The 24,721-nt window shown below is 36.3% G+C and overlaps 1 protein-coding gene across 10 annotated transcripts in view; it reads left to right on the top strand.

Moving 5' to 3' along the window:
• Window positions 1-24,498, top strand: part of SENP6 (SUMO specific peptidase 6) — a 102,600-nt gene extending 78,102 nt beyond the window's left edge. For 9 of the 10 annotated variants that reach the window (XM_067702746.1, XM_067702744.1, XM_067702745.1 and 6 more), the window contains 8 exons: window positions 5,090-5,212; window positions 6,211-6,303; window positions 9,714-10,144; window positions 15,352-15,455; window positions 17,275-17,363; window positions 19,061-19,129; window positions 19,232-19,382; window positions 23,036-24,498. In XM_067702746.1, coding sequence (XP_067558847.1) covers window positions 5,090-5,212; window positions 6,211-6,303; window positions 9,714-10,144; window positions 15,352-15,455; window positions 17,275-17,363; window positions 19,061-19,129; window positions 19,232-19,382; window positions 23,036-23,242 — 1,267 coding nt within the window. In that variant the 3' untranslated portion in view covers window positions 23,243-24,498. The remainder of the gene's footprint in view (window positions 1-5,089; window positions 5,213-6,210; window positions 6,304-9,713; window positions 10,145-15,351; window positions 15,456-17,274; window positions 17,364-19,060; window positions 19,130-19,231; window positions 19,383-23,035) is intronic. The other variant, XM_067702749.1, reaches the window with a different exon arrangement.
• The last annotated feature ends 223 nt before the right edge of the window (window positions 24,499-24,721 follow it).

The following is a 24,721-nucleotide window of genomic DNA, read 5'->3' as shown; positions in this document are numbered from 1 at the left end:
TTAAGAATCCACCTGCCAATGCAGGGGACACGGGTTCAAGCCCTGGTCCGGGAAGATCCCACATGGCATGGAGCAACTAAGCGCATGCACCACAACTACTGAGCCTGTGGTCTAGAGCCCACGAACCACAGCTACTGAGCCTGTGTGCCACAACTACTGAAGCCCGGGTGCCTAGAGCCTGTGCTCCACAGCAAGAGAAGCCATCGCAACGAGAAGCCCTCGCACCGTAACTAGAGAAAGCCCACGTGCAGCAACGAAGACCCAATGCAGCCAAAAATTAATTAATTAAAAAAAGATGTGTTCTCTTAATCCTAATGTATACTACCTTAACAAACCAAGCTACTGAAAAATCTTAAGTGATTGTGTAGAACAGTGCTGCTGTTATTGGATAAAGTGGTGTTCTGTGAATGTCAGCTAGGTCATGTTGTGCTAGTGCTATTCAAATGGTCTTTGTCCTTACTGATGTTCCACCTACTTTGTTCTGTAATTATTGAGAAAGTCGTTGATCTCCAACTACAGTTATTGATTTGTCTATTTCTCCTTATGTATTTTGAAGCTCTCTTGTTAGGTACATACATGTTTATGTCTTCTTGGAGAATCAACCCCTTTATCATTACATAATGTTCCTGTTTATTCTTGATAATCTCCTTGTTTTTAATCCTACTTTGTTCAAAATTAATATAGCTACTCCAGCTTTCTTTTGGTTTGTGTTTGCTGATGCATGATGTATGTTTCTTCACCCTTTTACTTTTAACCTGTTTAAGTCTTTATGTTTAAAATGTCTTTTTGTTTTTGAAAGCACATAGTTGGATCTAAAAAATAAATTGAACTCCTGTGTTTTGTTTATATTTTAGTTTATTCTATTTCATACTTAAATCTGTATTTTTTACATTACAATAGAGATTTTGTAGTCTTTTTTTATTCTTTTGAAATTCTTTATATATTTTCAGGAGGCCCCTTGACATCATATAGTTAAAGTTTAGAGCAAATTTTATACAGTAAACTTACATTATCTACAGGTTCTGCCTTTCTGATGCAGATCTATTCCAAATAAGATAGAAAATCTAACAAAATCCATGATTTTTTTTTTTTTTTTTTGCGGCTTGCTGGCCTCTCACTGCTGTGGTGTCTCCCGTTGCGGAGCACAGGCTCCGGACGCGCAGGCTCAGCGGCCGTGGCTCACGGGCCCAGCCGCTCCGCGGTATGTGGGATCTTCCCGGACCGGGGCACGAACCCATGTCCCCTGCATCGGCAGGCGGACTCTCAACCACTGCGCCACCAGGGAAGCCCAAAATCCATGATTTTTAAAAAATCTTTGTTTATATTCATCTCATGACATTCCTTAGAAGTAAATTAAAAAGAGGAAACTTCTTTTTAAAGATTTATTATTTATTTTTGGTTGTGTCAGGTCTTAGTTGCGGCACATGGGATCTTCATCAAGGCATGCAGGATCTTTTGTTACAGCATGCAGGCTTTTCATTGCGGCTCACGGGTTTCTCTCTAATTGTGGCTTGTGGGTTTTCTCTTTCTAGTTGTGACGTGCAGGCTCCAGAGCACGTGGGCTCTGTAGTTTGCGGCACACGGGCTCTCTAGTTGAGGTGCACAAGCTCAGTAGTTGTGGCACACAGTCTTAGTTGCCCTGCGGCATGTGGGATCTTAGTTCCCTGACCAGGGATCGAACCCGTGTCCCCTGCATTGTAAGGCAGATTCTTTACCACTGGGCCACCAGGGAAGTCCCGAAAAGAGGAAACTTTTTAAAACTTCACTATTAAAAATAAGTAATTCAGTTGCTACCAGAGCTGCTCATTCTTTTCCATTTCTAACTCTACAAGTTAGAAACAAACCTTTAAACAGTTTTCCAGAATTATAAAAAGTAGAAAGGCATTGCATCTAGAGAATGTTAATAAAATGCAGGGAAAAAGAATAATTTTAATAAAAATTATTTTCAAAACCTTAAAATCATCTTTTAACTTCATCCTGTAACTAAATGTCATGATTGAATTGTTAGATTGTCTGCTTTATAAAATAGCAGGTGAACAGCTTCACTATGACATCCAATATTTAAATGATTTATACAGAAAGAAAAAAACAAATGAAAGAAATGGAAAGAAATCCCAAAATGAAAGAAATTCCCAAAAGTTTTTTTGTAATAAACTTGGATTTTCCCTTTAATTCTAAAATAAGAGACTTAGTTGTTTTAATTAAAATTAATAATTCTAATAGATGTACATAAAAAGACCCAGAACTATATATAGTCACAGAAATGCTTATGGATCTATATTAGAAAGACAAAACTAGTTTTTTTAAATTAAAAGGCTTTTTGAAGTTTTGTTTTTTCACTTTTAAGTCCTTAATTCCTCTAGGATTTGTTACGCTAAGATAACATAGTTGCACAGGTCTGTTTTCGGGGCTGTATAATTTGTTCCGTTGGCCGTGCACCTATTCCTGCATCAGTACCACACTGCCATGATTAGTGTAACTTTATTCTTGTTATCTGTAATAGAAAGGCAAGCTCTCCGCCATATTCTTCTTCACAAATGTTTTGGATATGCTTGACCTTTTGATTCTTTCAGATAAACTTTGGAATCAGCCCATCAGATTCCTTTTTTTTTTTTTTTTTTTTTTTTTTGTGGTACGCAGGCCTCTCACTGCTGTGGCCTCTCCCGTTGCGGAGCACAGGCTCCGGACGCGCAGGCTCAGCGGCCATGGCCCATGGGCCCAGCCACTCTGCGTCATTGTGGGCTCTTCCCGGACCAGGGCACGAACCCGCGTCCCCTGCATCGGCAGGCGGACTCTCAACCACTGCGCCACCAGGGAAGTCCCAGATTCCATTTTTAAAGTCCTTTTGAGATTTTGATTGTAATTGCACAGGATCAGTGATTCTGCACTGGGGGCACTTTGGGCATTTTGGTCCTCACAAAAGGAAGGGATGCGTGCTGATACCATCTGTGGGTAGAGGCCAGAGGTAAGGCCAAGCACCCTATGCTGCACAGGACACCCCCCCCACAGCAAAGCATTATCTGGCTTAAAATGTCAGCGGCGCTAGCTTGAGGAACCCTCCGCGAAATTTATGCAATTTGGAGACAACTGATACGTAACATTTTTGAGGATTTCAACAAGAAATATATTTTGCCCGTATAGCCAGACATCTTGCTAAAACTCTTTTATTTCTAGTATGTCTGTAGATCTTTTTAAGTTTTCTGTATGAAAATCCTTTTATCTTCAAATAAATTTATTTCTTTCATTTACAAAAATAAAGCGTGGATTTGTTTATATATGAAGTAGAGCCCATTTTCTTAAATCACCAATAACTTTCTTTTTTAAGTTGAACTATCCCTTTTTTTATTCAATTCAGTTTACAAAATAGCTATTGTAGTTTGTAATGGTAAAAGCAGCATGGTTCACCCATTATGGTGTAGTCCCTAAATTCAAGTCCAGTTCACTACATTCTCTGTTTTGAATATAGATGTAGAATTCAGCGATTCATTTAAACTGTGTCATGAGGTGATTCACTGTCTTATATCTTTTGTCGGGGCACACTGAGTTGCCCTAAAGCAAGCAATCTGTAAGTTAGGTCCTTTTCATCAGAACTTGAGCTTTAGAATTATCAAATATTATGACAGAAGTGACAGGTCTCAAAGATGTGCCTTCTGGGTACTTGGCTCTTTCTGTGTAAGGTTTCACAAGGCTTTCATACTCTCCTCATTTTAATAAGATGAATGTGCTCATAAGCTTGAATTTGCATAGCTCCTTTGAGGGAGTTTGGAGCATAAATAATTAAATTTAATATATCATAATTTCTCTGTGTAATATAAACCATTTCTATTTGTCTTGATATAGACCTATAGAAAAAAACAACTAAGGCAAGGAAAAATTAGAACTGATGTAAGATTACTTTAAAGAGTCATTGTTATAACCTCACCACTGTACAGATTCTTTCTGTTTTTATAAAAAGCAGTTTATGGCTAGTCATGGTTTATTAACTGTTGAAAACAAAATAAACATAAAACATAAAAATAGCAGCTTGATTGACGTACAGAGCACATACCATACAATTCACCCATTTAAAGTGTATAATTCAGTGGTTTTTAGTGTGTTCAGACAGTTGTGCAACCATCATCGATATTAGAACATTTTCACCCCCTACAGACCCTCAATACCCATTAGCAGTGGCTCCCCATTTCCCCAGCCCACCCCAGCTCTAAGCAACCACCAGTCTCCTTGCTATCTCTGGATTTGCATACTCTGAACATTTCATGTACATGGAATCATACAATATGTGGACTTTTGTGACTAGCTTCTTTCACTTAGCATAACGTTTTCACGGTTCTTCTATGTTACAGCATGTATCAGAACTTCATTTTTTTTAATATATTTTTTGCTGCATTGGGTCTTCGTTGCTGCACGTGGGCTTTCTCTAGTTGCGGCGAATGGGGGCCACTCCTCGTTGCGGTGCACGGGCTTCTCATTGCAGTGGCTTCTCTTGTTGCAGAGCACAAGCTCTAGGTGCACGGGCTTCAGTAGTTGTGGCATGTGGGCTCAGTAGTTGTGGCACGCGGGCTCAGTAGCTGTGGCTTGCAGGCTCTAAAGCAAAGGCTCAGTAGTTGTGGCACGTGGGCTTAGTTGCTCCGTGGTGTGTGGGATCTTCCCAGACCAGGGCTCAAACCCGTGTCCCCTGCATTGGCAGGCGGATTCTTAACCACTGCGCCACCAGGGAAGTCCTTCATTTCTTTTTATTGCCAAATAATATTCCATTGTATGGATATATCACATTTTCCATTCATCGGTGATGAGCATTTCTGTCATTTCTAGTTTTAGGGTATGATAAATAATGTTTCTATGAATGTTCATAAATGTGCCCTTGTTTTAGAAGATTAGATCTTTCAAATCTTAGTTTTACTCTCAAACACCACTTATTACCTACATATAATCTGATAGTAATCATTGTCTAGAATATGAAATAAATTTTGTTTATGAGTTTTTCAGTTTAAAAGAATAGAGATTGATGGTGGCTAAATAGATATTTGATCACTGTTTTTAGTATACACTGTTAAATTCATTCTATTTGGAATTACTTTTTATAAAACAGGTATTTGGTGCTTGAAAAATTGAAGAAAGAAGAAGCTGACCGAATTCATGTATTCAGTTCTTTCTTCTATAAACGCCTTAATCAGAGAGAGAGGAGAAATCTTCATGAAACAACTAATCTGTCGTAAGTCAAGCTTTTTGAAAATATTTAACAGATGTAGTAAGTCACTTAAGTTTAACTTAGAAAAAATCGCTTATTTGTATTAAAGCAACATTTTTTACTTCCATTCTCAATTAGCAAAATTAATATAATTTATAATGTTCTAAAACTCCAAGAATACCTGGAATTCATAAAGGTTTTAGGTCTGATATCTAGATCAGTATTTCCCAAATATATCTGATAGTTTAAAAAAGAAAAATTACTTGAATACTTATTAAATACCGATTGCTCTGTTTTACCCTAGATGTTCCATCCATAATAGCTAACAGAGGAACCTGTGAATCTGTAATTTTAATAAGTTCTTTGGATAATTCTTCTCAGACAAGTTAAGGAAACAACATTCTACATATGAGGCCTGAGTTATTTATAATGCCTCTCCATATAGTGACTGCATCCAGCTCTAATACTTGCTGGCAATTGGTCACAAGATACACACAAAGAGTTGGAACATTTTTTGTCATAAGTGCTGTTAAATGTCTTGAATTGATGGCTGCTGTGCATAATATTAATAATATTTTCTACTATTCCAGTGATCCCTGATTTTGCTTCTTAGAGTTGATGGTAGTGGTTGGTTTTGACCAGTGCTGGTTCTGTCCTGTTTCACCAGCTGTAAGATAGTGCTCACTTTTCCTGCTCTCTTCTCCTCAGTTCTTATACGTCATGGTCTGATATGCTTCTCGATATCATTGCTAAAACCAGTTCTGCAACAATAAAAATAGTAGCTCTGATCCACCCTAGTAAGTAGTAGGATGAATTAAATAATCTCTTTCTTCCAGATTCAGGGACGGGCAGTTTCCCATCTTCCCAGCTCCATCTCAGATGTTCTGCTTTCTTCTCACAACTTGTTAAATCATACAACTGATCTATTAACATCTCAATCTTTGTAATGTATAAATTGCTGCATAGAGGCAGAAACACTAGAAACACTTCAAAAGCTTGATAGTTTCTCTCTTGTCTTACAGAATACAGCAGAAGCGACATGGAAGAGTAAAAACATGGACCCGGCATGTAGATATTTTTGAAAAGGATTTTATTTTTGTACCCCTTAATGAAGCGTGAGTAACAATTTCCTTTATGTTAATATGATGGCAGTTTTTAGCAGATGTGTTTTTGAGGTGAATAATTCATCCATTTTTTAACTTCTTTCTGAAATTTGTTGTATATATTGACACTTATATTCTTTACTTTATGGAAATTAATATACTTTTCCAGTGAATCATATAAGATACTGAATTTTACAGACACTAGATAAGAGATCTTTCTAATTTCATTTTATTCATCAGTGTAGAATAATGTCATCTTTTAAAAATGGTGCTTGTGGTCTAGCAGACATCCTATATAGAAAAGACTGCTATGTACAGAATGGTGATTAGGTCACATAGAATAATTTGAATCTTTAGTTTAAGATACACTTTGGCTCTTAATCGAAAAGAAGAAAAGGTGGCTGGATTTATGTCATTTGCTCACTGAAAACCATGTTTACCACTTAAAGCTATTTTCTAAGTAAATGGGGGTGGTAAACATTTTGTGTTTTTCTCCCCCAGTGACTAGAGAGGCATAGATGTATAGGATAGTCTATTCTCCCCCAGTGACTAGAGAGGCATAGATGTATAGGATAGTCTATTCTCCCCCAGTGACTAGAGAGGCATAGATGTATAGGATAGTCTTATTATACAACTTAAACTTGAGAGTTTTTGTATTTCATTTTTTAATTTTCCTGTGTCCTCCAGCCAAAGACCTCCAGGAATACCCCTGTAGTTGGACAACTTGGGTTTAGTACTTGCCTCAAGGGAGAACACACAACATGGGCGACTATGGATCCTCTCAGTAAAAGTGTGTTTGAAAGAGGCAGTAAAAGAATTTGGGCTTTGGTTTGGTGGAAGGTCTAAGGAAGCAGTGGTTTGTTTGGATAAAGAAGTTGCATTCGCTCATTTAGCAAAAAAAAGTATATTTGGTATTTTGAGGGGTTGCATTGTGATCTTATATTTGTCTCTGCTGAGACAAATTATGAAATGGCCTTACTTTGTCTCATTTTATCATGGTTGCAGAGTAACCTTATCTGAGGTTGGTATTCTGTAAGATTGTTTATTTCTAATAAGCCTGTTTGTGCCAAGCTATTTTCTGAATGTGCTCTTTTTTCCCCACTATAAAAAACAAATTCACTCTATAGTATAATCAAATCCTATTTATTTATAATCATGCTTTAATCATAAAACCTGTGCCCTCTAATTAGCCCGGCCAAAGATAGGTAGGCTAGGTTAAAACATTGGTTATAGCTGTAAAGCCCACCTTCTTCAAAGATATATATTTGAGTCAAACATAGTATCATAAAAAAATTTAAAACTAAGTTTAAAACTAATCTTTAATTTCTTCATTTTCCTCAAAGTAAAGTTTCTTGACATTAATTTGTCATATAAAGTAGCAAGTGAGCTGCCCACTAGGCCAAAGGGAAGATATACATAGGAAGCCATTTGTCAGAAATTAATTATAAAAATTTAAAATAAAAGTATAATTTTAGATACACACAATTTAGCAATAGAGGCATATCCCTCTTAGTCACAGCATCTGATGTGGATAGAAGCTACGTTCAGTGCTTTTAGTCGTCTTGGTGAAAGGTAGAGGATGAACAAAGGTACAGAATTAGTAAAGTGTTCACCAAGAGAACTGTGCTGTTTGTAGGTGAAAGAATAGCTTCCAGATCATGGGATTTTTTTTTTAAGAGATAAAGCTAATTAGATTAGTTAGGCTGCTATGTATTTGTCATCTATTTTATTTTTAATTTTCCTTGTGGCGGTAATTTCTTTAAGCTAAAAGTTTATAAGCTGTTTGTTAAAAATTGTAGCAATTGACAAGGAGCAGAAATTAGATGTTTGGATCTAATTCATCTTAAGATAAGCGAAATTACCTGTTTTAGCCTCTTCTCCCACTGATGGCTTAAGGTCAAGGTAGCTGATATTAAAAGGGATCATAAAAGCAAAACCCTGGCTCTTAGAGGTTGAAAGTGACCTCAGATGTATCTGATTCAGCTTTCTCTTTTCAGCTAGGTGAAGGAAGATTTTTTTCCAAGTTTTTAGGCGAGGCAACAGAAAAACTATGGCTTATCCATATTGTCATAGCTGAAAAATGTTTAAAACTGTGATAGATGTAGGTTTCAGCTATAGGTTGAGAGTCACTGTATTATACCATATTTAATCAATTTTCATAACACATATTTTCACATTATAACCTTTATGAAGTTGAGATGTGACTTACAATCAGCTGTGTCTTAGAATTGATGAAGTGAGAAAGATGGTGTGCTGCTCTTCTCCTAGCCTCACCTGACCTAAGTCCTTGGGATCCTGAAGATTAATAATTAAGAAGAGGAGAGAGGCATTCCTCTATCTGACCTTTTCAATACTGAGAATGAATCCAGCATCTGTGACCTTTTCTACTCATACTGTCTGATGAAGAGACAGACAGTGCTGTTGCTTAGTAGTACCTTGGGGGAATTTAATATTTTACAGAAACAGAATATAGAATAACTTTTATCTATGTCAACATTCATTTTTCATTCAGCAAATATCTACTGAACACCCTACTCTGTGACATATATTGAGCTCAGCTAATAAATTATCTGACATCTATAGCCTGTTCATTGTATCTCAGCATATAACACTGTGCCTAGCTAATTGTAAGCCCTTAATAAAATTAATTAGATTAATGAATATTACCCACTTTTAGCTGTACAGCATCTTACTCATGGCTTATATCCTACTGCTGGGACCTGTATTACCTGAATTCAGCTCTATCATGAGTACCCACTTGATAGCTGGAATTCTACTAATACTTGGAATTCTGTGATGATGATTAGATTAGATGTATTATCTCAATTTAGTGTATTTTATTTTAGTATAGCATGAGACAAGAATTATTTAATGTTTTCAATATTAAGAAGTTCCTACCTCATTAATAAGAAAGACACAGACATAAAATTTTTTAAAAGCTATTACTTACAATATTTAGAAAATGTTCAAAATTGTAAAGTCTAATTAGACTTCTGAAGACATTTTAATCTTGAGGCTAGATAGTATTTGTCCTTGGCATAAATAGGGCAAAGGAAAGGTAAATGGGAATGATGAATTGCAGTGATGTAATTTACATTTTGTTAAATTGCCTGGAAAACAATGAAGTTTTCATTCCAAAAGCAAGAAAATGTTCAAAGGATTGTTTGCAAAAGTGAACGCAGGCTATGTAATTTTGACAAAAATTATGTTATTACAAAAATTATGTTATTTTTGAATAGACATTGTATTCTGTTAATGAATCAATGATCCTATAAACAAGTGGATTAATTTGAGAATTGAAAAAATTGGGCATTCTTAATAAATTTGTTTATAAAACCTTTAGAAAAAAGATTTAATATTTATTGCCAAATATAATAAATTTTTCTAATAATATATTCAGTAGTTTCATTTGTTTTTTACAGTGCACACTGGTTTTTGGCTGTTGTTTGTTTCCCTGGTTTGGAAAAACCAAAGTATGAACCTAATCCTCATTACCATGAAAATACAGTCACGCAAAAATGTTCAACTGTAGAGGACAGTTGTATTTCTTCACCTTCAGCCAGTGAAATGGACAGTTATTCTCAAAACTCTGCTGCCAAGCCTGTAATTAAGAAGATGCTAAACAGAAAGCATTGCGTAGCTGTAATTGATTCAAATAATGAACAGGAAGAAAGTGACCCTCGTTATCGGAGAAACCTTAGCAGTGTGAAGTGTAGTCTGAAAAAAATAAATCATACTGCAAGTGAAAATGAAGAATCGAATAAAGGAGAATCTGCATGCCAGAAAGTTGTTGATAGGACTAAAAGTGAGAGTGACCTACAGAATGAATATTTAAGTTCTATGCACCATACAGGTATGTTTCTAAATGTTTTAAAAAATCAAAGAATTAGAATAAGTTGGAATTTTTAGAAATAGGATTAAGATTTCAGGGCACACTTTTTTTTTAAGTCAGGTTTATTGAGGTATAATTTACTTACAGTAACGTTCACTCATAAGTATAGCTCAGTGAGCTTTGATAAATGTATAGTCATGTAGTCACTACAACAATCAAGATTTAGAACCTTTCCGTTACTCAAAAAAATTCCCTTGTGCCCCCTTTATAGTGAGTCTCCTCCCCTCACCCTTACAGAGAATGAAGTTTTAAAATTATAGTACAAGGTCTGCATTTTCCATTTATAGGAACTTGGACTTATATTTATTTTGTAGGAAATTATTCAGCATAAACAGTAGTTGCACAGTTTTAGATCTGTTAAGGCAAATTAGTTCGATCTTCTCAGTTTACAGATGGGCAATTGAGATCAAGGGGCAAGAGGCAGAAATTAAAGCTTTCTCCTCCAAATAGCTGTTGACATTCAAATTAAAAGCTAGTTTCTGTTCCTCACTCTCTCTCCTTTATGATTTTCAGTGGGAGAAAGGGCACTGGTCCAACCTCTGCTTTTTTATTTCCCTTCACTTCTAATAAATTGTTTTATTCCTTGAATCAGGTCCATATTTCTAGCACTTGTTATAGAAATCTAAGGTTTCTCTTCAAATACTTAAATTATATATCAAGTCAACTGCATAATTTCCACTTCAACCCCAAAGTCTACTTCATAAACCCATAATATGCTATGTATATAGGATAGCAAACTTACTAAACTATGAGTATATCTAACACATTTTCTTGGGAGGAAAAAACTCAGTATGAGGCATAGAAGAAATTATGTGAACTCAGTAAGAAAGTTGAGTCCCAACTTTCAAAAGTTGAACTCAAAAGTTCAAGAAAAAGTTGTGAATGCTCAACATACTCTGTACTTCTACCAGCCTGTATTATTTTAGGAAGTCAGAAAGGTGTTGGCTGCGCTCTTACAAAAATATTTTTTGTCTGACATACTCAGCTGCATAAAACTGACATTAGCCATATGTGTTGGTCTTTGTGCCCTTTAGGGGGTATAAGATAAAAGGCAGAAGGGGGAAATTTAGCAGATAAAGCAAAAAAGTATATCAAAAGCCAAGCAGATAAATACAGTTGACCCTTGAACAACATGGGGTTTAGGGTTGCTGACCCTCTGACAATCAAAAATCCACCTCTAACTTTATAGTCAGCCATTCGTGTCATACCACAGTTTCACATCCACAGGTTCGCATCCCTGGATTCAACCAACCTCAGATTGTGTAGTACTGTACTACGTATTTATTGAAAAGAAATCCACGTGTGGGTGGGCCAGTGCAGTTCAAACCTGTGTTGTTCAAGGGTCAACTGCGCTTCCTTTTCTAGCTGACTTTCAAGTCTGTTTCAGCAGGCAGGAAATGGAATGAAGATTAAGCGAAGTACGTAATCACCAAGTTCTGACTAATTTTTTCAGTTTTAGTATTTTAATACTTGAATAGAAAAAAAAAAGGCAGTGAATAGCCACGTTAGAGATTAATTACCATTTTGCTAAACAGAAAGCATTGTGTAGATGGGCACTCTGAAGATTAAGCCTTCAAGGCAGTGTGCACTGTTTCTCATTGCCTTTAAAACAAAGTCCTGGAGGTGGGATAAATTGGGATTTATTTGGGACACATACACACTACTATATATAAAATAGGTAACTAATAAGGACCTACTGTACAGCACAGGGAACTCTACACAATACTCTGTTATGGCCTATATGGGAAAAGAATCTAATAAAGAGTGGATATATGTATTTATATAACAGATTCACTTTGCTGTAAACCTGAAACTAACACAACATTGTAAATCAATTATACCCCATTAAAAATAAAAAAAGAAAACAACAAAATCCTGCCAGTTAGTACATGAGAAGATGCTGGACATCATTAGTCATGAAGGAAATGTAAGTCAAAACCACAAAGAGATGCCTCTTCATAGCCGTGACAGCATGGCTAGAATCAGAAAGTCAGATACTAACAGGTGTTGGTGAGGATGTGCGGAAATTGAGGCCTTCATATATCATTAGTGGGAATGTAAAATGGTACAGCTTGCTTTGGGAGACAGTTTTGACAGTTCCTCAAAACGTTAAACATAGAGTTATCATGTGATCCAGCAGTTCCACGCCTAGATAATTACCCAAGAGAAATAAAAACATGTCCGCACAAAAACTTGGGCATGAACATTTATAGCAGCATTATTCATAATAGCCAAATGGTAGACACAATCCAGATATTCATCAGCTGACAAATGGATAATCAAAACATGATACATCCATCCAATGGAATATTATTAGACCATAAAAAGAAATGAAGGAGTGATACATGCTACATAGATGAAACTTGAAAGCATGCTAAGTAGTCATAGAAGACCTCATATTATGTGATTCCATTTGTATGAAATCTCCCAGGAAAATCTGTAGAGTGGGTTAATGGCTGCTTAGGGCTGGTTGCGGGTATGGGACAGGAGTATGGGGAGAAGGGAGTGATAGCTGAAGTGTACAGAGTTTTTGTTTGTTTGTTTTTTGTGGGGTTTTTTGAGATTTAAAACATTTTGAAAATGTTTTAAAGTTGACTCCAGGGATGGTTGCACGTAGTATTTGTAAATATACCAAAAACTACTTACATGTACACTTTAAATGGGTGAATTGTATGTGAATTATATCTCCACAGAACATTTTTTAAGTTCCTTTTTGATCAATAATTTCATACAGTTTAATGTGAATTCAAGTTTAAAAAATGAATTAAAGTGCATGTCTTAGAGCAATGGGACAAACAAAGCCTTAGGACTTCCTTCATATACACAAACCCCAGAAATTCCTGGTGGCTCTCTCTACAAGTTAATGTTCTAGTTGAGAAATAACCTGTTAAATTTGAGTAAATATACCCATAAATCCTGATGGAGACCAAAGTAAAGAATATCTGTTGTATGTAGTTTGCCCTTTTATAATATCTGTTTATTCTTCTATTAAAAATTATAGTTTGTGCATTTGTTTTGTTTTGTTTTTAGTATGTGTGTAACTTTATCGACTATATCTTCCTTAAAGGAAATTAATTTACCTTTATTGTGTGTGATACACTGGCATTTTTCTATTCTTTTTCAATGCTTATCTTAATCCAATGACCATAGTGTCCCACAGTTTGAAAAATGGTTCTCTAGAATGGGTCTGTATTTTTCAGGAACGAGCTCTCATATCTTTCATCAGATGCTTCCAAGGCATCACTCACCCAAAAGTACATTGAATTAGAGTGCTCTCTAGAGGAGCCTTTACTGCCTTGGAGAGGATGGCTAAGCCGTCTATCCTAGATAAAATGATGACGTATCAGAAATGAGGATAAGGAGAGCTTGTAAAAATTTTTGTGATTATGATTAGTATCTTAGTGATCTGTTTCTCTTTGGTCTGGGAGTATCGTTGACAGGACTTAAATAAAACATTTAACATAATTTTAACTGTTGAACATGTACAAAGTGTTGACTGATGTCGGTTGACATGCTGCAGTAAATAAGTGGAGTTGTATCTTGCCACGGGGATTAGGTTTTTAAGGTCAACTGTAGGAGAATAATGTCTGTTATCACTACTTTGATTTGGTGTTTTTTCAGTTGGGCACCATTTGAAGTAGTTGTCTTGCTCTGTATGGTACATGAAAAATGCGTATTTTTAAACTCTAGAATCACGCTTGGTTTGGCATCTTCAGGTGATCTCACTATGTGAGAAAAGCTCAGGAAATGGGACTGATTGGGAGAACAGCTGATTGAGTCATTGCCTCTCAATTTATACTAGGGCATTTGTTTACTGAACGAAATAGTTGAAGAAATTGACTACACTATTTAAATTACTTTTCTCCTTTTTTGCAGTGCACACGTATTTCATTTGTATGAGGTTCATGTTTATATGACACAATTTCTGTGTGATAGATAGGTATAGACAGGAATACTTCGCTGCAAAAATAACTTGATTGTAGTGACTAGCTCTTAACTGCCTGAGGATTTGGACAAGTTTTATTTAAATATAGGTGTTTTTGCTTCAAGAAAGCATAAAAATACAGACTTTTGAAAGATAAATTGAAAAGGTTATTCTTTGCATGCCTTATTATTTCAAATAGTATGTTTTCGATCACAACGTTTGGACTTTTATATATGTTAAATGTATTTTTCCAGGAGCACTTTTATCTTGCTGTTTTCCCATCCTATCTTGCTTATATTAGTATTCTTTTGCCCTTTTAATAACTTGTACCAAAATAAGTTAAATCCTGTTTAAAATACCTTGAAGTCATGCTTTTAAAAACTTGGAAATGGTATGCTCTATAATAAACAATATTTGTATATTTGGCATCAAAGTTCCTGCTCAGTTTTCATTATTTTCTGGTAAATCTTCTGTTTCTTTAAGAAAATCATTGATTTTTAAGGATTTAGATTCTTGAAACAGACCTTTAAAAGAATTCATTTCAAATATTTCTACGAGTCATTTATTTTCATACTGCCCAGCACCTACGTTGGCTTGTGTCATTTTATTTTGTTGAAAAGTCTATGAATATAACCAAACATGAAGGAAAAATATACAGAGTTGAGGAACTCATCCATAACTACTATCCTAGCATAATTATTTTCATTTTTGTATTTTTTTAAATTATTTGTGCAAAAGCAAGCCTGTTTTACTTTGTTTTAATCATGTTTTTTTAACTTGTATAATTTTCCATATTTTCACAATTTTAATTTCTCTAGTGTACACAGTATTTCATTTTATGTTCTACATTTGCTAACCATTCCTGTTATTGAACAATTGAGTTGTTTTCAAACTATTGTAGCTTCTGTTATTAAAGATACCTAGCATACCTAGCACAAAATCTTTATATATATATATACATGTATTTAAATATACATAAATATTTAATAACATAATTGATACCTAGTGTTTAAAGTTTAATAAATTTTAGGGTCTGAGTAGTAGAAACAACTCTGTAGATGACATAATCCAGGTTTTTTACTTAAAAGTAACTTATTTTATACTTGTGATATTTACATGCTAAGACAGATTTTGTATTCGTAATTACTATGCAATTAATTACTAGCATTAATTTTAACATCATGTACTATAAGTTATGTGTGTGTTCTTTTTAAAAATTATGTTATGTTTCTTATTGATACAGATGGCTTAAGCAAAATCAGACTAAACTACAGCGATGAATCAGCTGAAGGTAGTAAAATGCTCGAAGATGAACTCATCGACTTCTCAGAAGATCAGGATAACCAGGTGAAACCTAATGCTTGGCAAAAAGTTCTAGTATTTTATATAATTAAAAGTTTCTCTGGGCTTCCCTGGTGGCGCAGTGGTTGAGAGTCTGCCTACCGATGCAGGGGACGCAGGTTCGTGCCCTGGTCTGGGAAGATCCCACATGCCGCGGAGCGGCTGGGCCTGTGAGCCATGGCTGCTGAGCCTGCGCGTCCGGGGCCTGTGCTCCGCAACGGGAGAGGCCACGACAGTGAGAGGCCCGCGTACAGGAAAAAAAAAAAAAGTTTTTCTTTAGATTTTTATAGGCGATTACTTCAAACGGTTAACTCATGCCTTCTGTACTTGGATCTCATCTCACAACACAAATTTGGTTTTCAGTTCAGAAGTTGCCGGGATAGATGTATGAACGTTGTTTCATTTTTTGTTTTGGGGTTTTTGTTTGTTTGTTTAGTTTGCCATTGAGGACTAAACTAATATCACCCACCGTGGAAAGTTTCCATGTGAAATGGATCCTCCCGCCGCGACCCAGCGACCGCCCACCACCCCTACCGCACCCCTTTCCGTTGCTCTTTTAAAGCATTTGTGCGCCGTGCTTAACCTTCGGTCTTACTTAACACTCAGGAGGCAAGTGTTCACATTTTCGATTATGTGGTGTGTGGTGCACGAACACAGCAGAATTACACTATTTTTACCACCTGTCTAATGATTTTTTCTTTCATCTAATCTGCTGTATATGCATCATGGCAGGAGCAGATCATATTTAGTTAAAATTAACATATTTCCTTAGAGTCTTGTTTGCCCTAATAAGCTTTATTAACACCAAGAATAAAGTATATTTTTGAAAATATTTTATAACTTCAGTTAAACAGGCATTTTCTACTGAGAGAAAAGCTTATTCCATTTCCTTTTTCTGCCTCTTCCTTAGTTGTTAAGACAAACTTTGAGTTTATCTAGTAGTAAAGATAACTTTGTACTGCACCATTTTTCCTTTTTGCTCAATCCTCTTGTGAACAAAAAACATTTTTGTGATGTCCCTTGGTCTACAGTGCGTGGCTATGAGATACAGTTTTTCTTTCTAATATACACAGACACATATCTGGATTACATTCAAGGTTTATAATGAGCACTTCATATGCTCCTTTTTGGTCATAGCAGTTACGTGAACTAGTTAATCTAACTGTATATTACTACTGTTATCATTCCTACTGTTGACTGTTTCATTCAAAAGGTTGCCAGAAGCTTTCCCACAGGACAAAAAAAGCTTTGTTTGTTTTACATTCAAGGTAATAAGTAGAATAAGACACACTATCATAAAGCTGTCTTCTCTCACGTGAAGTGGGTAAAGGGTTTTGTCAAGTAAAACAGTGTTTCCAAAAACCCTTTAAATGTTTCTGATATGAAAAAAATTTTTGTGTGAAAAGATGATAAATATCAGTCATTCATGTCCTATTGTGAAAACAGTTGTTTTAGCCAACAAATTAAATTTTTGTAAAAATACCTAAAATCAGAGCCATAATGTTTGACTAGAGAAGAATCAGTCATGGTATACTTCGTCTTTAAAAATTTAGATTGAGTAACAAGTTTTTGTTAGATTTAGATAGATGTAAGTTTTCTTAGACCTCTGATTGATGGTTTCTTTCATTAAGATGCCTGTGTTGTAGTGTTACATCATTGGAATCGAGTGACGTAACACATTTTCTAATGTCTGATCACCTAAACAGAAAAATATTTTTTTACATATTTGCTACAAGGACTTTTATCCTCAATAGTGCTATTTTGTTACATTATTAGTCATTTAGATTGTATATTTTCAATACTAACAGTAGGCTCTCTTTTACAGGATGACAGCAGTGATGATGGATTCCTTGCCGATGACAACTGCAATTCTGAAATAGGACAGTGGCATTTAAAGCCTACTATCTGTAAACAGTAAGCATTAACCGTACATCTTGCAAACTACATGATAGTTTTTTTTTTTTAACTGTTACTCTTTTTTTTTTTTTAATTTTACTTATTTTTGGCTGCATTGGGTCTTCATTGCTGTGCGTGTGCTTTCTTTAGTTGCGGAGAGCGGGGGCTGCTCTTCGTTGCGGTTCGCAGGCTTCTCATTGCAGTGGCTTCTCTTGTTGCGGAGCACGGGCTCTAGACGTGTGGGCTCAGTAGTTGCGGCGCACAGGCTTAGTTGCCCCGTGGCATGTGGGATCTTCCCAGACCAGGGCTTAAACCCATGTCCCCTGCATTGGCAGGCAGATTCTTAAACCACCGCGCCACCAGGGAAGACCCTAAATGATAATTTTTATTCACGTACCCTGTTAGAATAAAACATTAACCATACTGTTTTAATTAAAACAGGTATTTAAGCAAAAATCACAGCAGCTTTCAGAGTCAGTGAGGAAAATTAGGTCCTGCCCAATGTCCAAGGTTTGAGTTGAGGAGAATGGAAATTATTTCAGTTCTCCATTTGCCCATTTTCCATGTCTGTGCATGTGCATAGAAAACCACTACTCCTTTTGGATATATAGTGATTTGGAGCAGGAAAGGACAAAGAATGTCATTCAAATTCACATCAGTAACATGGGAATTGGAGTTTACACTGGTTCCATAGCTACTGTGTGAAGGCTGTGGAGTGACTTAAGGCAGTCCTAAGGGACATGTTCCAGGTGGGAAACCCAGGGAATTCCCTGGCAGGCCAGTGGTTAGGATTCTGTGCTCTCACTGCTGAGGGCGTGGGTTCAATCCCTGGTTGGGGAACTAAGATCCCGCAAGCCGTGGTGCAGCAAAAAAAAAACAACAAAAAAAGAAACAGATGGAAACCCCAAATTGAGAGTGAGTCTATTTTGGTTCTCAGAAGTACATGTTCTGAGATCTTGCCAGGGTCTGCAGACTTCTTAGGCGATGCAGTAGTACCTATTTCTAGACTTCATCTCTTTTGACTTTTTGTAGGAAATCTTGTCTGAAACTCCATTAATAGCATTTGAAAAGCAAACTTCACTTATAAAGGAAAACAGAGAGACCTAGAGCAGTTGAGAGATTTTTTCCAAATCCCATAAAATGTTAGCCAGGAAGAACCTAGATCTTTAATCATTTCAGGACTTTTTGCACTACATTAGACTTCCTCACTTACTTGGGTTTAACAACAAAATTTTAAAAGTTGAGTATTATTTATACTGAGTGTTCTGAAGTGGAACCTCGCCCAAAACACTGGATTCTAAACTAATTCTTTTATGTGAAGATTACCTGCTTTTTTTATCTAAAATAGATTTTAGTTAAAAATGGGATTATTTTTCTTCTACTTTTGCATGGTCTCACTTTTGGTAATTTGGAATATGCAGATGTTCAAATTTTCAGAATTGTTTTGACTTTCTACTAAATTTTTAAGTGGTTTTTAGGAACTTTGGTGAACTATATTCATAACTTAGATATGATTAAATTATTACTCTTTAATTCAGTATTTAATATAACCATGGATAGTTAAGTATTATTAGGGTGTTATCCGCCCCCCCAGCAAGTTTTACTGAGTCATACAAAGTGAATTTTTAAGGTTTGAAATTTTATTGTTAATGTATATCTTTTTATGCCTTTTAAACATTATAAAGTATTAATATTTGGTCATTTCTACCGTATAGACCTTGTATCCTACTGATGGACTCACTCAGAGGGCCTTCTCGGTCAAACGTTGTAAAAATTCTAAGAGAGTAAGTTCAAAACTCTACCTGTACTTTGTATTCTGGTGGGAATGAGGAACTATGTATATTTATATGTATGTATATATTCTTACTATATACACATCATTGCAGGTATTTAGAAGTGGAGTGGGAAGTTAAAAAAGGATGCAAAAGAAGTTTTTCCAAAGATGTTATGAAAGGCTCTAATCCAAAAGTACCCCAGCAAAACAACTTCAGTGATTGTGGTGTATACGTATTGCAGTATGTAGAGAGCTTTTTTGAGGTGGGTTTCAGTTTGTTGGATCTGATTTAATAAATAATAAAATGGTGTGTTTGATCTCATGTTAGTGTAAAAAACACAGTAAGCAAATATTTTGAAGAGATTGAAAACTATTGTTTCAAAAATTATTCCAAGGAGCAAAGACTCTTAAATTGGAGAATTTTTAAGGCATAAAATAAAAATGACCGTACTCCATCAAATCCAAGGCTTGTTGACCTCATTACTCATCACTAATCAGTTCCTCTCCACTGGCTCTTTCTGCCTTAAGAAATCTCTCCCATGATTCGGGCTATATCTTTTACCTTCTTTTCTCCCCTTCACAGATATATTTCTGGACAAGTGTTTATATTCATTGTCTTCATTTCCACGAATCCTATTTGCTTCTCAAATCTCTATAATCCGGCTTGACCCTCACCCTTATATTGAAATTGTTCCTGACCTCACAGCACCATTTGACACTGTTATATTCCTTCCACATAACACGTTCTTCCTTTGACTTCAGAGGTACAATACCATGCACACCTCCCTTGGATATTCTTTTTTTTTTTAACATCTTTATTGGAGTATAATTGCTTTACATTGTTGTGTTAGTTTCTGCTTAATAACAAGGTGAATCAGCTATACGTATACATATATCCCCATATCTCCTCCCTCTTGCATTTCCCTCCCACCCTCCCTATCCCACCCCTCTAAGTGGTCACAAAGCACTGAGCTGATCTCCCTGTGCTATGCGGCTGCTTCCCACTAGCTATCTATTTTACGTTTGGTAGTGTATATATGTCCATGCCACTCTCTCACTTCGTCCCAGCTTACCCTTCCCCCTCCTTGTGTCCTCAAGTCCATTCTCTGCGTCTGCGTCTTTATTCCTGTCCTTGCCCCTAGGTTCTGCAGAACCTTTTTTTTTTAGATTCCATATATATATGTTAACATACAGTATTTTTTTTTCTCTTTCTAACTTACTTCACTCTGTATGACAGACGCTAGGTCCATCCACCTCACTACAAATAACTCAATTTCATTTCTTTTTATGGCTGAGTAATATTCCATTGTATATATGTGCCACATCTTCTTTATCCATTCATCTGTCAATGGACACTTAGATTGCTTCCATGTCCTGGCTATTGTAAATAGAGCTACAGTGAACATTGTGGTACATGACTTTTTGAATTATAGTTTTCTCAGGGTATATGCCCAGCAGTGGGATTGCTGGGTCATATGGCAGTTCTATTTTTAGTTTTTTAAGGAACCTCCGTACTCTTCTCCATAGCGGCTGTATCAATTTACATTACCACCAACAGTGCAAGAGGGTTCCCTATTCTCCACACCCTCTCCAGCATTTTTTTTTAATTTATTTATTTTATTTATTTATTTTTGGCTGCATTGGGTCTTCGTTGCTGCGTACGGACTTTCCCTGGTTGCAGCGAGCAGGGGCTATTCTTCATTGCGGTGTGCGGGCTTCTCATTGCAGTGACTTCTCTTGTGTGGAGCACAGGCTCTAGGCACGCGGGCTTCAGTAGTTTGTAGCACGCAGGCTCAGTAGCTGTGGCTCGCGGGCTCTAGAGCGCAGGCTCAGTAGTTGTGGCGCACAGGCTTAGTTGCTCCGCGGCATGTGGGATCTTCCCAGACCAGGGTTCGAACCCGTGTCCCCTGCATTGGCAGGCGGATTCTTAACCACTGCGCCACCAGGGAAGCCCTCCAGCATTTATTGTTTGTAGATTTTCTGATGATGCCCATTCTAACTGGTGTGAGGTGATACCTCATTGTAGTTTTGATTTGCATTTCTCTGATGATTAGTGATGTTGAGCGTGTCCTTTCATGTGTTTGTTGGCAATCTGTATATCTTCTTTGGAGAAATGTCTATTTAGGTCTCCTGCCCATTTTTGGATTGGGTTTGTTTTTTTGATATTGAGCTGCTTGTAAATTTTGGAGATTAATCCTTTGTCAGTTGCTTCATTTGCAAATATTTTCTCCCCTTCTGAGGGTTGTCTTTTCGTCTTGTTTATGGTTTCCTTTGCTGTGCAAAAGCTTTTAAGCCCATTTGTTTATTTTTGTTTTTATTTCCATTACTCTAGGAGGTGGGTCAAAAAAGATCTTGCTGTGATTTATGTCAAAGAGTGTTCTTACTATGTTTTCCTCTAAGAGTTTGATAGTGCCTGGCCTTACATTTAGGTCTTTTTTGTTGTTGTTGTTGCGGTACGCGGGCCTCTCACTGTTGTGGCGTGGCCTCTCCCGTTGCAGAGCACAGGCTCTGGATGCGCAGGCTCAGCGGCCATGGCTTACGGACCCAGCCGCTCCGCGGCATGTGGGATCTTCCTGGATCGGGGCACGAACCCGTGTCCCCTGCATCAGCAGGTGGACTCTCAACCACTGCGCCACCAGGGAAGCCCACATTTAGGTCTTTAATCCATTTTGAGTTTATTTTTGTGTATGGTGTTAGAGAGTGTTCTAATCTCATACTTTTACATGTAGCTGTCCAGTTTTCCCAGCACCACTTATTGAAGAGGCTGTCTTTTCTCCATTATATATTCTTGCCTCCTTTATCAAAAATAAGGTAACCATTTGTGTGTGGGTTTATCTCTGGGCTCTCTTGGATATTCTTTACAGTTATCTTGACTTCTTCCTCTTCTTCATCCACCACCCATGGTGCCATAAGCCCTGTGAATTCTGTCACTTAGTGTCACTTATGTTCAGTTATTTACCCCTGCTACCACTAAGTCCATTTCATTAGCCTCACTATTCCAAACTGCTGCACCAACCTCTGACGTGGCCTCTTGCCTTGTATTTTTCACAGTTGTTTTCCCAAAACCCAAATCTAATTGTGTTGCTTTTCTGCTTTAAATCTTATAATGGCTTCCTGTTATTCTTGAGTTAAAGACCAGAATCCTTCAGTGGCCTGCATCATCCAACTCCTGTTCAAGCTTCTAGCCTCATTTCTACCATTCTCACTCCAGCATTCTACACACCATCCCCCTGGATGTCATTCAGCCTCTCGTGTTGTGTCATATTGTCTCTTGCCTCCAGGCGTTGGTACATATTTCATTACCTGGAATACTCTTCCCTGTTGCTTCCGTCATTCCTTATTTGGCTAACTCCTACTCATTCTTCAGGTCTTAGCATAAACATCACTTCTTGAAATTGTGCTAAGCCCTTAGATATGTATTCGCATAGGACTCTCTGCTTCTCCTGCCTTAATACTTGTCATATTCATTGTTTTAATTGTTGAGTTATCTATCTCGACTGGAGTTAGCAATCACTTTCATAGGGCACCAGGTAGTCAGGTAGGAAATATTTCAGGCTCTGCGGCCATACGGTCTCTACACTCGGTTCTGCTATTGCGGCATGAAAGAAAGCATCCACAGGGAGCATGTAGATGAGTTACTGTGGGTGTGTTCCAATAAGGCTTTATTTACAAGAACAGGCAATAGGCAGAATGTGGCCCACTAGCTGTAGTTTCCTGACCCTTGATCTAGACTGTAAGATCTGTAGGCAGAAACTGTCTTGTCTTACATCTCCAGTGCCCAGCACAGTGCCTGCATGGAATAGATAATGAGTAAGTACTGATTTTTTTCATTTCTTCTCTGGAATGCTTTTGTGATTGAAACCAAGATACTTTTTATTATAGTTTTCTAAGGTGCATTTAATGTTTTTATTTTCAGAATCCAATTCTCAATTTTGAACTGCCTATGAATTTGGAAAACTGGTTTCCTCCCCCAAGAATGAGAACAAAAAGAGAAGAAATCCGAAACATCATTCTGAAGTTGCAGGAGGATCAGAGGAGCAAGGAGAAAAAAAAGCATAAGGACACGACAGAAACATCTTTAGGCAAAGGAGCAGAACGATATATCAGTAGCATCTCAGTTTGACCATTTTTGATGCTTGTCAGTATTGCCTTCAGCAACTGAGTGACTTTCAAGGGTATAGACAATAAAGAACTGAAGTGCTCACTATGCAGTGATTTGGAAATGTTAATGCTTGTATAATAAATGTCATATAATTTCCAATGGAGTCTGTATGAAATAAAAGTCTGTAAATATGTCAATGAGGCCAATTTTTCCAGCATTTATAATTATTTTTTTTCACTTGTTAGGAAGCTGTTGTTATGTATTTTCTGTTAATAGTACTTAAAACTGCAACTTCTAAACACAAAATAAATAAAAAGAAAATATTTATAGGAGGAGATGATTAAGTTGATATCCTTTAGTGAGATTGTATTAAATTCTTCAGTGGGTGTGTATCTGTGATAATCTTTTGACCTTTGCATTTGTTTTAAAATAACTTGAAATGTGAAAATAAGATTAAATCAAAGGCATTTTGAACATGAAAGACATCCTCATATGTTTGTATAGCAGGAAAAAGTAACAGCTTTTAATTCAGACACTCCCTTGTGTTTAGAGAACTTGGCCCCAAAAGTGTAATAAATATTTATAGTTTTACTCAAACATTTAAGAAGAAGCAGTATTTAGAGCACGTCAAAGAAAAATAACTTTGAATTATACTACTAAATATTAACTATACTTTATCATACATTATTGTCAAGTACATTTCTGAAGATGTCAGAGACTCAGGTTAAAACTATTTTGGTAAGTACAACTTGAATTTCAAATATCTCATGTTACCTTTCTATATTATAGCTTAAAGTATCTACGATCTGTGATATAGTTAATTGATAAACATTTTTAACCTGTGAACACAGGAATTTAAATAGGAATTTACTATTTTTTGTAATGACTTTTGCTATTTTATCATTGCTCATTTTGTTCTTGTTATTTTGATAAACAGAGTATCAGACTTTTTGCACCTGAGTTTTTTAGTGTAAATTATTTTTACATGTAAAAGTGCTGTCTTTAATCAGTTGCATAATGCAGAAAAAATCTCCTATATTGAATTCCCCTTTAAAAATACTAAAATGTGATGGTTTTGATGACAGATTTACAACTCATGTAGGAATCTTGCATATATCTGCTGAAACTGTTATTTTCAAATGAAATGTTACACAGTTCTTTTGAATTAACTTTGAGATGTGAAATTATATATTTTAAAGGTCATTTTCTTGTTAAATAATTTAAAAAGCACATATAACAAACATAGTTGAGAATAAAAGGAAGACCGTTTTTCATCAGCAATCACTTTATTTTTAATCTGGCCATTTCTGGCATTGAAACCAACATTTTAGGCTACTTACTTGGATTTAATAAAGTCCATGGATGTGTTTGGGGCGGATTGTGAGTATTGTTAACAACAACCAAAAAATATGTATATATTTATATTTAGACACACTCATTAAGGGAAACATTAAAATGTAAGTTTAAGGAACATCACCATTAGTGGTATTGATTATGGAT

This window comes from Pseudorca crassidens, chromosome 13 (assembly GCF_039906515.1).
Source record: "Pseudorca crassidens isolate mPseCra1 chromosome 13, mPseCra1.hap1, whole genome shotgun sequence".
NCBI lineage: Eukaryota > Metazoa > Chordata > Mammalia > Artiodactyla > Delphinidae > Pseudorca > Pseudorca crassidens.
Note: the sequence above shows the minus strand (reverse complement) of the source record. Positions and strands in the feature narration are given on the sequence as shown.